The sequence below is a fragment of the Protopterus annectens genome, chromosome 13.part0, assembly GCF_019279795.1.
Source record: "Protopterus annectens isolate FY-2018-M chromosome 13.part0, PAN1.0, whole genome shotgun sequence".
Classification (NCBI taxonomy): Eukaryota; Metazoa; Chordata; order Ceratodontiformes; family Protopteridae; genus Protopterus; species Protopterus annectens.
Genome location: NC_056747.1, coordinates 887620697 through 887634770, shown reverse-complemented (window position 1 = coordinate 887634770; position 14074 = coordinate 887620697). Strand labels below are relative to the sequence as shown.

The following is a 14074-nucleotide window of genomic DNA, read 5'->3' as shown; positions in this document are numbered from 1 at the left end:
AACTAGATCCACAAATCTTCAGCATGATAACAAGGAAATGGGGATGCCCAGACATAGATCTGTTTGCCTCCCCGCACAGCTGCCAACTACAGAGATTCTGCACAAGGACTTATCACAAACAAGCATGGAAAGTGGATGCCCTATCATTCAGCTGGAAAACCCTTACAGTATATGCCTTTCCTCCACTGCCTCTCCTCCCCAAGGTACTCCTAAGGGTCAGACAAGAGAAGCCAAAAATTATACTGATTGCCCCAGACTGGCCACGCCAGCACTGGTACCCAGTCCTAAAGACCTTGTCTCAAGGCCTAGCTTGGACATTACTCCAAATTCCTCATTTGCTGACCCAACAAAACAATCCGATCCTGCACAGCCAACTCAGAACCCTAAATCTGGTTGCATGGCTGATAATGTAACAATTCAGAGCACGCTTCTCTCTAAAGCAGTTATGGATGTTATTTTGGAGGCCAGGAGGCCCAGAACCAGAAAATCTTATACAGAAAAATGGAAGAGATTATGTGCTTGGAACCAGGCACAAGGAATGGACATGCTTGTACCAAATATTCCTCAGATTTTACAATACCTAACTGAGATGCTGGACAAAGGCCTATCCTTCTCATCAATTAAGATCCATGCCTATGCCATTTATAGCTCATTACAATATGAATCCACCTATTTTTTCGCATCCATTGCTAAGGCAGTACCTCAGAGGGGCCAAAAACATAAGACCTCCAAGGAGAGCTCCAACACCTGCATGGGACCTCAATTTTGTCTTGGAAAAGCAAACACTGCCTCCTATTGAGCCAGCCAATACAGCTGAGATAAAATACTTATCATGGAAAACAGCTCTGCTCCTAGCAATAACATCAGCAGGAAAAGTCTCAGAGTTACAGGCACTAATGGCAGTGGAACCTTTTATTATTTTCCATCCGGACAGGGTTTCTCTAAGGACAAACCCAACATCTATGCCTAAGGTAGTGTCCAGTGTGGCTCTTAACCAAACCATTCATTTGCCTACCTTTTATCCAAACCCACAGAATAAGGGGGAGAGACTTCTGCATTCTTTGGACATGCACAGAGAGCTATACTTCTACTTGGACATAACTAAAGCCTTCAGAAAGACTGAACAACTCTTAGTGGCATATGCTGCAGGATCACAAGGAAAAGCTATTTCAAAGCAGAGTATTTCAAAATGGATAGGCCACTGCATTTGTTTCTGCTATTCACAAGATGGCAAATCAATGCCTAAGGGCATTAGGCCACATTCAACCAGAGCAGCAGCCACTTCAGCAGCCTTCCTCAGAGGAGTACCAACCAAGGACATTTTGGAGGCTGCAACTTGGACTTCAGTGCACACTTTTACAAAGCACTACCACTTACCTCTTTACTCTAAATCCAGAGCAGGCTTCGCCACTGCAGTTCTGCAGGGCCTCATAGCCACTCCTAATTCTATCTAGGCCCAGCCACCCAACCTCAGCTTTGGGATTCAACCCAAGTGTAATGACTGCAACAGTGAAACACGATGAACATAGTACAGTTGTGTACCTACCATAAATGTAGATGTTCAAGTGTATTCACTGTTGCAGTCCAGGTTACCCTCTCTGCATCCCCCTTTTCATTGCTGGGACTTATCTGTACTTCTTTATTCTATACAACCTATGTGGTGTATTTGCTTGTAGATGAAGGTAATGTTTATGTTCGTGCATGCTTTTTTATGAGCAGAATTTTTAGCCTACCCTTTTGGGGGCACCTGACATCTGGGGCAAGAAAAACTGAAGCGAATGGCATCAGCTGCATCTTTTATACCCCTGGCGCACTGATGTCAGGGAAGAGGCGACGGCAACCGATGCCGAACCAGGACTTTGGAATTCAGGCTGACTGCAGGTAGCCTGCCAGCAGGATAACCCAAGTGTAATGACTGCAACAGTGAATACACTCGAACATCTACATTTATGGTAAGTACACAACTGTACTTTTCCTTCGCAACTATATATGCCTATGGGCATCCCCCAGGTTGGCCTTCCTCAGGTCTCCTGGATAGGGCTCCTATAGGTTGGCGCAAGAAAAACTGATGTAATGGCGCCGGCTGCCCTGTTTTATACCGATGACGATCTGATGTCAGTCCCAGGTAACCTGCAGCCGATGCAGAAGGGACAATCTTTACTCTGGTATTTGGGCCGGCCGAGGGCTACCCAGCAGGGATAACCCACAAGTGATGACTGCAACAGTGAATACACTTGAACATCTACATTTATGGTAACTGTACACAACTGTACTTTCCCTTGGCAAAGCTTTTCACTAACTGGTCTCTGTTATTTCTGTATTAAAATCCATGCATATCCCAGTTGTTTACCTTGCAGTGCAGCCCCCTTTGTTTTTTCATCCTGTGATGAAACAGTTCCTCAAAGACATCCACTTAAAGCCACCTGCACCCTGCTGGGACTTTAGTCTTTTATTAGAGAAACTGTCCTTATTTACATTTGAGCCTGCCACTTCCTCAGGCATTACATTTTTACAGAAAGCAACCCTCTTAGTAGCCACCATCTTAGCTGGGAGAATCTCTAAGCTACAAGCATTGTGTAAAGAACACTTTTTCAAGTTTCACCCAGAGTCTCCCTGAGAACTAACCCCCACCTTCATGCCCAAGATGGTAACATAGTTTCCGTAAGTCAAGCAATCCAAATGCCTACCTTTTTTCCAAATCCTCAGAACACGGGGAAAAAAGAATTTTGCACCAACTCCAGGTGTGCACAGACAGCTCGGTTTCTACTCGGATAAGACAAAAAATTAAAAATGTTTGCTCAGTTCTTTATGGCCTTTGTACCTAACAAAAGGAGTAAACAAATCTCTAAATGTATTTCTCTGTTTCTTTTTACTACAAGCGTTGTGGCAGAAAAGTGCATGAGCATATTAGGAGTCATTCCATGAGGGCCACAGCCACCACTGCTGCCTTTATCAGGGGATGCCCACCCAAGATATTCTGGAAGCAAACACCCGGTCCTCAATCCTACTTTTTTCATAGAGTTACAGTTTAGTCTGTACATCTAGAGCCAGAGTTAGTTTCACTTCTACAGTCCTGCAGTGGCTCCTGCCTTTCGGCCTTATATCTCTTCACCTACCACTATTCCAATAGCTTTGGGAATTCTTTCCAAGAAGTTATTACTGCAGCAGTGAAACACAAAGAACATAGCACAGTTATGTCTACTTAAATAAATGTAGATGTTAGTGTAGTCACTGTTGCAGTATCCTTTCCATCCCATTTCCCCTTTTTTGACCTCGAGTTAGGGTAGGCTTCTTTCTAGCCCTCTTACATAAGTCCCCTCCAATTTAGATCCCTTTTTCAGGTCTCTCCACCACTTCCATGCTGGGGAACAGTATAGGTGAGTTGTGCTCCTATCCTAGGGCTAGGAGAGTGGGGGCTTTAGTCCTCTGAGGTCAAGAAGAAACTGTGAAAATAGCACAGGATGACAACTCTTATACCCTAATGTCCTGATGTCAAAGGGGGGGGACGGTGTCTGCCAGGCAAGGAAGAGGGGAAAAACCTAGGGCATTTGGACCGGCCATGGCTTTCCAAACTGTGACATTCCAAGAAGTTGTTACTGCAGCAGTGAAGACACACTAGCATTACATTTATGGTAAGTAGACACAACTGTACTTTCTGCTCCCTTATGCGCCATAAACGTTTCTCAAGTGGATGACATTAAAGACCCAACAGACCTAACTTAATACAGACCCATTTCAGTATTAAATAATGATTATTAAGTGATTATGACTGTACTAGCTAAAAGAATGGCAAATGTATTGCCAAAATTAATAGATCAGTGTGGTTTTGTGAAGGGAAGGCCAACATTTGAGACTATTAACAGAACATTGATGATCCAGAGTGAAGTAGAATGAAAGAAAATACCAACAACAGAGAAAGCATTTAAACAGAGTAAGCTGGAATTTTATGAGTAGGGCAGTGGAATCATTTGTATGCCTTGATACAATAATAAGGTTAATTAGGAGGATATATGAAGGACTGTGGGCAAGAGTTAAAGTGGGAGGGTTCCTCTCTGATAAGTTGTGTTTGAACAGAGGAATGTCTTGTGGACATCAACCATATGATAGTAAACCAGTCCATCCTATGTCTGCTGAGGAAGGATGACTGAATGTGCTGCATAGAACTCATGCATGCTTACTACCGTATCAAGATAGAGAAGCAGTGCAGGAGACTCCTCCATTTCTGTCTGGGAGCCAATCACTTTCAATTCAGGGTGCTGCCCTTTGGTTTCACCACAGTTCTCTAGGTGTTCTCCAAATGCATGGCAGTGGTAGCAGCATATCTCAGACTGCATGCATTCCCTTACTTAGATGATTGGATTTTTACTGCGCCAGCCAGGAATCTACTAGGCTCATGCAAGGACTTCTTGCTCCACCTTGCCCTGCATTTGGGAAGTAACAGTCAGTCTTGCAAAGAGTCAGCTGCCACCAACACAGAAAGTAGAATTTAGCAGGTGCCATGTGGAAATAAATTCTCAAAACCAAACCAGCACAGTTGGAGAAAAGAAAAAAAGACTTTATTAAAAAAGTCAAAACACAGCCCACAGACTGGTTTAGGTCCTAAGCCTTTATCAATGTAGTGCATACAGACTGTGAAAAAAAAACCCTTTTATAGGGTAACATATTCATACCTAACCAATCACTGTAGGCTAATCACAAATATTCATTTAAGCCAGGTGAAAACAAACCATTTGTTTTCTTTAAGATATTCAACAAAATCATACAAATATTGAGCATCTGACTTCTACACTGGCCAACAGTCATCCAAAAACCTCCTCCAAATGTCACTTTCATCAAATTCAAATAAAATGGGGCATCCAAGTTGAACTTTGATAGGAGATCTATCTCTTTTTTGGATGTGTTGGTGAATAGTCAATCAGATGACACACTAGTCTCCGCATTGTACCGCAAACCCTTTCATTCAAACAGTTTGCTGCATGCAACCAGTTGTCATCCACCTCATATTATTCATAATATTCCAAAGTCCCAGTTTATGAGAATCCATAGAATTTGTTCTAGTGATGAGGATTTTTACAGCCAAGATAAGGAATTGACTCAAAGGTTTGCCCAACATGGTTATAATACATTACAGTTGTTTCGAACCAGCAAACAGATCAAGAGAATGGACAGGAAGGATTTGTTAAAATATAAGAATCGTGATCAACATGAATACCATCCTATCGGGTTCATAACTAGCTATGGTAGGAGTACACAAGATTTCATGGATATTATATAGAATCATTGGGATATTTTGTTATTGGACGAACGGTTAAATACATTTTTGGAAAACAGGTGTTGGTTGTCTTTTAGAAAAGGAAAAACAATGGGTGGTTATTTTAACCCCTATAAGCGTAACCAGCAAATTCCAGAATCTACACAGGTTACACTTGAGGGTAATAAATTGGTTGGCTGTTTTCCTTGCAGACATTACTCATTTTGCAAATACATGGTTCAAACTAAAGAATTTACATACAGAAATACACTGCGTCTGTTTAACATTAAGGTTTTTGGTAACTGCAGTACAGACTGGATTATTTATTTAGTAATATGCACCTGTTTAGCCTATTATATAAGGCAAACTTTCAGACCTATTAAGTTTCGGATGTCCGAACATTTGAGTAACATTAGGAATAAAAATCCCAATAATGCTTTGTATAAGCATACCCTAAAGCATTCTTCTGCTCAATTTCGTTTCATTATTATTGATAATGTTTGGGGTACCAGAAGTTGTAAAACTGGTTGGAACAGTATCCTAACTAGGAAAGAGAAAGCATGGATAGTAAGACTAGGGGGGTTGTTTTCACCTGGCTTAAATTAATATTTGTGGTTAACCTATGGTGATTGGTTAGGTATGAATATGTTACCCTATAAAAGAGTTATTTTTCACAGTCTGTATGTACATTGATAAAGGCTTAGGGCTGAAACTGGTCTGTGGGCTGTGTTTTGACTTAATAAAGTATTTTTTTCTTTTCTCCTAGTTGTTTGGTTTTGCTGTTTGGCTGTTTGGACCTTTGCATTTGCCATCCTTGCAGAGTCTTCCATGTCTGCCATTTTGAAATAAATTCTCAGTCAGACTTCCACACTCCAGGGTGTATTGTCCCTCCATCAGGTAGCTTCAGAGGTTATCTGCCGCCCTTGTCCCCCACCAAGACCAGTCCTCAGACTTTTTTGTGTTGATGGCAGCTTCAATAACTGTGCCCCAGCTAGCATGGTACTACATGATAATTCTGCAGTGGACTGTTTTTGTTCAGTTATCTTTGATATCTCACCTTCTGCATGCACTGATATGCCTTGTACCAATTTGCAGAAAGCACACTAATTGGTGGTTGACCTCACTCATAGTGTCAGAGGAACAACCTTTCTCCCCACTACCTCCAGTAGCCACTGTAATCAGTGATGCTTCTCTACTGGAGTGAGGGTGGGTGGCGTGTCGAAGGAAAGACTGTTAAAGGTTCTTGGTCAGAGACAGAGTCCAGACTCCACATCAGTAGCTTGAAAATGAGGGCAGTCCTTGTAGAGTGTGATCTTCATTCAGATTAACAATGTGGCGGTAGTTTGGTATGTCAATAAACAGGGAGGAACCCGATCATATCCACATTGCCAGAAAGCCATGTGTGTGGGGGATGTCATCTTGTCACTTTCTTATTGAAATGCATATACCAGGGATTTGTAGTGTTCTTGTGAACAGGCCGAGCAGGTCCATTCACCTGCCACACAAGTGGTTCCCTAATCAAACAGTGGCACCATAGATTTTCATTCAGTGGGATCAACCTTGCTTCTTACCTAAACAAGTATAGCAGTTAACACAAGTAGCGTTAACCTTGAAGTCAACCCAAAACTACGAACAAAACACGGAGTGATGCAGTCCATAACATTACACACGGACAGTAAAAAAATCTTTATTAAAAAAGTTAAGCGCTTTCATCCCTGTTAAACCAGGGACTTCTACAGAACAAGAAATCATTAAAAACTGTTGCTTTTTAAATGTTATTAGCTAGTCACATGACAGTAAACATTTGCATTTCCCACTACAACCATCTAAAGCCATTCACTCTGTGAAGTGTAGCAGTTACTTTGAGTTGATAGCTCTACGAGAACAAGCACAGAGGGATGCTGTAGTCCACACTTGGCCTCTGGGTCTCCTTTATACCTTTCCCCCTTTTACTCATAACAAAGTTTCTTCAGAAAGTTAGGAGGAGCGAGGCCAATGTGATCGCCTTTTGGCCCCATCAAGTGTGCTTCCTTTCCTCTGACCTCATCTAGTACATCCACCATGGATTTTGAACCATTGTCCAAATCTTCTAAGTCGCCCATTCAGCCAACCTCACTGGGACCACCCCCCGCCAAAAAAAAATTTAAATAAATAACTGCATCATTATCTTCTTTCGGCTGCTCCCGTTAGGGGTCGCCACAGCGGATCATCTGTTTCCATTTCTTCCTGTCCTTTGCATCTTGCTGTGTCACACCAACCACCTGCATGTCCTCTCTCACCACATCCATAAACTTTATCTTAGGCCTTCCTCTTTTCCTGTTACCTGGTAGCTTTATCCTTAGCATCTTTTTCCCAATATACTCTGCATCTCTCCTCAGCACATGTCCAAACCAACATAATCTTGCCTCTCTGGCTTTGTCCCCAAACCATCCAACCTGGGCTGACCCTCTAATATACTTATTCCTGATCCTGTCCACCCTCATCACACCCAGTGCAAATCTTTAATAAATAACTGCATGGTTTCTCCAATTTTAACGATGGTTAGAGATGTAAGGCTTTTTGCTTCTGTGATTTACATTGTCATCTTCTCAGAAACTAAACACTAGAAAAGTTTGTTAGTAAATGGAGAAGGTTTACTGTTTGGGTTTCCTCCAGAGAGTTGGATCCCTTTTTCAGCTCCTCTTCCATCTATTCTGGACTTCTTAGAAGAACTTTTTCACAAAGGATCTAACTTCTGATCCATCAAGGTACAGCTAGTGGCAATTTCCAATTTTCACATAGGGCAAAATCAAACTTGTATTGCATCACTGAAAATTTCAAAAGCCTTTCTGAAGGGGCCCTTCTTGTTACAGTCAGTCAGGGACCTGGTCCCCCCTTGGAATATTACTACCATGCTTCAGTCTTTAACAAAAGTTCCATTCGAACATGCCTCTGCAATAGATGTGAAATATCTGTCTTGGAATTCTCTCTCCTTTTGTATGTTACCTCCACGAGGAGAATCTTGGACCTACAGGCCTTGTCATGCAAGCTTCCATATTTGTTTTTTCATCAGGACAGTGTGTCTTTAAGAACAAATCCTAACTTTCTACCAGAGCCGACCTCTGAAGCAAACTGGCAGACTTTAGGAATTCCCTCCAGACCGCTCTGCTTGAGGTGAGGGGTGAGCAGACTGGACTAACTGGGGAGATGATTTTTTTTTTTTGAGTCATGCTACAGAATTGGATATGCGTAGACATAGTAAAGCCTTGCTGAGTCTAATTATGATGGCTGCTAAAAAAAGCAATTATTAGAAAATTGAAATCAGAGTCTAGACCAACTTTACTAGAAGTAGTGAATATAATAACAGAGAAAACAACTGGAAATGGGATCTTTAGAAAAGGGAAGGAGTAAACTACATAGGAAAAAATGGGAATTGTGGGAACAATATATGCAGAGCAGGAAGAGGCAGGATTTGAATAAGTTGTATAATGATTAGCTGACAATGACTGAATGGTTTATAAGTGATGTATAATGTTTGTAAACTACAGTTGTTTCAGTGGTGTCTGTGTTGTAAACTGCAACTAAAGTGGTATCATTTTGTATGTTTTTCATTTATATAAATGTAAGATTGCCTTTGTCGTATGTGAAAATTTAGTAAAGATGTTTGGGGGAAAAAAGGATGACCTCTGAAGCAAGCCTCAATTAAACTATTAATCTGCCAGTATTTTCCCCAAAGTTTTCTAACAAAGGAGAGTACATTTTCCACTTAGTAGACGTTCATCAGCCAGTCAGGTTTTACTTACAGGACAAAAATGTCAGAAAATCTGATCAGCTTTTCATCACTTTTTCTAAAGGTAAGTTGGGCCACACAGTATCCCAGACTTACTTTATCCAGGTGGCTTTCCAATTGTATAACATTCGTGTGTGAAATGTTGTGATTGACCTTGCATGGTAAACCAAAAGCTCAGTCTGTCAGGGTAGTATCTACTTTCACTGCCTTTATGGGTAGGGTCTTAATTGATGAGATTTGTGCTTCAGCTACTTGGTCTGTTGTTCTTACCTTTGTGTCACATAACAAGCTGAACATAAAGTATAGGTACTGTACATCTTTTGGGTCCATCGTTCTCCGGAATATCCTTCCTCCATTCCACCTGGATGCTTCTGTAGCTTGGAAATCTGTCCCAAAGGTTGAATCAGATGAAAACTGATGAGTACAACAGTCATGTACATATCATGACACTAGATCTATGTTGTCTTGTTTTTGTACAGTTCAATATCTCTTCCTGTATCCCCCCAGCCTCAAATGTCACTTTTAGACTCAAGTCGAATGGTTGGACCTGAATAGGTGCCTTGTCTTTGGACAGCCTGTTCCTTGCTGTTCTTCATGGTTCCACCATTAATTCGCACTATGATACATAGGCCTATGTAGTTGGAATGAGATTATCACTTATGGCTATGAGCATGTAGTATTCCGGGGAATTGAGGGAATTATGGATAGAGGAGGAATCATTGTCCTGTATCAAAGCTTCTGTAAAAGCACAGAAGTCTACTCAGATCAGATCCAATAAACCGAAGGTTGAACTGTGTTTTTCCTGGTGTGGCAAATTAATGGGTTAGGTACACTTGCATAGTCTAGATGTGACATTTTGATATGCTGGCATCTTCCACACCCCAAGAATGAAATTTTCCAAGCAAAGTTTGCCAAAAGGTGACTGGTATAAAAGATTAAGACAGTAGTCCAACTCATCAAAGAGGGCCCTTTCATAAATAGTTTATGACTGTAAGAATGTTTATTTCTTTTTTGTTTTTATTTCTTAAACATTATTTAATTTTTCTTCCTTTCAAGGCACAATTTACTGGATTCAAAGGTTAATACCCTTCTTTCACTGTGCCAAGACCCCAATTTATTGAATCCAATTCATGGTATTGTTCAGAGTGTTGTTTATCATGAAGAGTCTCCACCGCAGTACCAGCCATCGTACCTGCAGAGTAAGTATTTTTTTGCAGCCTGTCCTTGAGGGTAGTTGTTATGAGAGTTGTTTTTCACAGCAGACTGGAATAAATTACATGCTGAATTGTGTTGCTAAACTAATAATAGGTAACTTTCTTGAAAGAAAGCCTTAGTGACTTTGCTTTGATAAATGGAGATGTTTCTTTTCCAGAGTTGTGTCTTCAGTCATAATGATAACTGTGATGTGTTTTGACTTATAATCTTATCCATTGTCACTACTTTAATGTATGAGGGTATAGAAAAAATTATACCGCTGCCACTAAGTAATATGTCAGAGATAGGTCTACAGTCCTATAATCTGCACTGCTTTCTTGAGTAAAATTGTGTGTGTGAGATGTTTCCCCTGAAAAGCATAGCAAGTGAGCACTGCTACCTAAGGGATATGACTTGTACCAGCTACACCCAACTAAGCTTTACACTAATTAGCTGCATTGCTGTGTTATGAACACTGTCTTCACAGGAACTCACCTACCTCATTATGAGTGAAGTGCTGCACAGTGCTAGCTTACCAGCAGTATCTGCATTAGAATCACACACACACACACACACACACACACTCACACACGTGTCACAAACCCTTTCTTGCTAATGTGGTATTTACCACCAGTCAAGCCAGTTTGGTATAACAAGATTCTAATTAATTAATGCACACACTTAAAATAAGCTAACTGTATTCTAATATCTTATGGTAGCTTAGCTTAAGCAGTCTTTTTGAAAGACAGATACCAGCAGTTGACAGTTGCGTAGTTATCCATGTATATGTTAAGTGAAAAGTTTTATAAATTCAGTGTCAGATGTTTGTGGCTGGTGGTTTGTTAAGGAAATTAGGTAATCTGAATATACAGACAGATATATGACTGCACAAACAGAAATGTGAACTCAGTTTTAAACAGTGTCTAATAAGCTAGCTGGTTCTGTCACTTACTTACCTACCTCTGGGCAAGGAATTACTGCAGTCTATCTACCACTATGTTTAATTTGCAAAATGTGAACAAAGGAAATGGAATGAACTCCCCAGTGTAGGGTACTTCAAGTGACAACTTCCTGCTACACATAAAATGGCTGATGGGCTAGATTCTTTAGGAAAAAAGTAATTATTTAACTTTGAAGTGTCTTGGAACAGATTGACACTGGTAGCTGTGATGTTAGTGCATTTTTTTATCAACTCCTTCCCTCCTCTTTCATTAGGTCAAGACTTTCCTGCGTCCTGCTTTGTTAGACAAAATTCATATCCGAACAGTAGATGTTTTGGAAGGTTCCTTCAACAAGAGGAGGTGCATTTGTTTGACAGGAAGTGGTTGATAAGCATTGCTAGTGTGTGTGTGTGTGTGTGTGTGTGTGTGTGTGTGTGTGTGTGTGTGTGTGTGTGTGTGTGTCTGCTTTTCCTACAGAAAAGAGTTATGCTCCTTTAGGGTAGCAGTCGTGTTTTATACAGATATTCCCTTAAGTTTTCCCATTATTTCTGTTTTATATTACTGCTCTTTACAGAAAACAAGTAATTGCAGAATTTTATGACATCTTTTTCACATTTTAAATCTTTGCTGCAACCTCCCCAAAAAATACAGATTTGAACGCACCTTCTTACAGTACCATTAAAATGTACCCTGCCATTTTTGCTGCCTTTACTAACACTAATGACCGAGAAACAAGTCCTTGTTTGATGATTAATAAATGAGAGAAGATGCCAATTATTTCTGTACAGCTTATTCCATATAGTAAGTTTTTGAGCCTGCCTGCCTTGCAATTCTTTAGTTCGACTTGACTGTTATGGTGAGTATAGTGCTCAGGGATGATTTTTTTCAGGGCTACTTCTGTTCAAATTCTAGATCACCAGGATGGTCTTGTTGCAGAACTGTCTTCCAACCACAAGATAGGTGATAAGTTTTAGCCAAAGTACTCTGTCAGGTAAATTCTCCTCATTGTGAATCCACTGCATTTAAGTAGAAAGAACACCATTGAGAGTTGGAATAGCCCTGGCCTGTTTCAGCTCTTGATTTCAACAATATCCATGTGTTATAGCTTGTATTCCATTTCTTTACTTTCTCTTTTTTCAGTCTAAAAATATGAAATTTTGTCAAGACCCTCAGTTACATCAACATTAGTTTATTGCAATTTTCTTTAAAGAATTTTCTTTTTTCTCCTCTTTGCCCATTAAATCAACTATATCATACATATAAATATGGGAATATGACCTTCAGATATGCCCCGACTTTCACTTCCTTGTGTGCAGGACAGGTGTAGCCTGATAATGTCCATGCAAGATTAGCACTTTGTGTGCATTTATGGTCTTTTGGGAGAACATTTCAAAGCAGAATGTTCAGTTTCAAATCTTTCTTCGAATTCATAATCAGAGAGGAATTTGCATTGTTCCAGTGATTCTTGTTTGAGGAAATTCCATCAGCTGAAGTAATAATAAAAAAAAGCAGTAACTGTGAAAACATAGGTAGGAGTCCCAATCTGTGTTAAACATAGAACATACACACTAAGTAGTAATGAGTCAGCTACAGTGATTACCTTGACATCTTGTGCTCAAAAGTTCTAGAGTATTCATTCACCTTTGCAGTATGGACCTCTGGGAGTTTAGACCAAATGTGCTGTGGGTTATTTATTCCATCTTTTGACATGGTATCAAAAGGAGAGAAACTGACTACTAGAACTGAAGAAGTACATTTTCAGAAGTGAAGAAGTATATTTGATTTCAAGAGACTTTGTGTTTGGAGCCACAGAATTATAATTGACAGTGGAAGTAAGGCTGAACTGCATTATCCTAGAATATGCATACTTTGAATCCAGATGTATGATTTATTCTTCACTGCAATTAGAACTGCTGAAAAACAATCAGATGATATGTTGTCTGCTCTATTCTTGAATGTTACTAGGAAGAAGACAAAAGGATATTTAATGCTTACTTTTCTTGATGATCAAAAGAAAATACTGTTTGCAGATAAATTCAGTAGTTGAGCAGTTACTGTCCACATAGAAAAAATATATCTGATGATGTCACTGTTATTCTTCCTCAACCTGTGGGTCTAAGGTCCAACCCTCGGATCCAACTCTGCTGTTTTCCAAGCTGAAGAATTAAAGCTTGAGCTCCTCCCATCCTGCCCATAATGCCTCATTCCTACAGTCTAGCTTAAATCTCATTTGCCGCTTGTAGATTAAGCTTTGAGGTTTCATCACTCCAGAGCTCCTCTGGTGTTTCTGAGTGATTCTCTCTTCAGAGTGTGAGTTTAGCTAGCATTAATTTCTTATCAAGATTTTCTTTCCTACCCTGACTCTTGCTATCATAGTTTCCCTTTCCTTTTCTGTGTGTTAATTGGGTTTCTCTCCACCTTAACCTTTCTCGCCTTCTCCATTTGTCTTTTTTATTTGCTGTTCCCCGGACAGGTTTTCTTCTTCTATGTCGGAGCTGATCAAAAAGGCACCAGAGTTCTGAGATCTGACTTCTCGAGGGCCAATTCTGTCTCTCCACTTTGTCTTCCTCCACCTTGGGCTATACTCACCAGTTCAGAAAAGAGTACATCGGCACAGAGGTCTCCCTGCTAGAAAATCTCTGCTAAGAAACCATTGAGACCACCATCTACCACTTCTTCTTACACCTGGCCCTCTCATAGTTTCTTCAAGAAAGATTTGGATAGACTCGTGAGGCAGTTTCTGCAGGCACAAATTTAGATGGGGGGTTTGCAGCTCCACCCCAACAGGATCCATGAACAGAATTTCCCCATTCCTTCTCTCTTGATCCTTCTCCAGTCTAACCTTCGGTTTCAGAGCCTGCTGGTGCGTTGGTCCCAAGAGCCGAGACATTGGAGCAGATAGTGGTGATCGCTTTGTTT

General features: G+C 40.5%; 1 protein-coding gene across 1 annotated transcript in view; it reads left to right on the top strand.

Annotated features, from left to right (window-relative positions):
- Window positions 1–14074, top strand: part of NF1 (neurofibromin 1) — a 5218972-nt gene that overhangs the window by 4751515 nt on the left and 453383 nt on the right. Inside the window, exon 54 of the mRNA XM_044054637.1 lies at window positions 10077–10219. Coding sequence (XP_043910572.1) covers window positions 10077–10219 — 143 coding nt within the window. The remainder of the gene's footprint in view (window positions 1–10076; window positions 10220–14074) is intronic.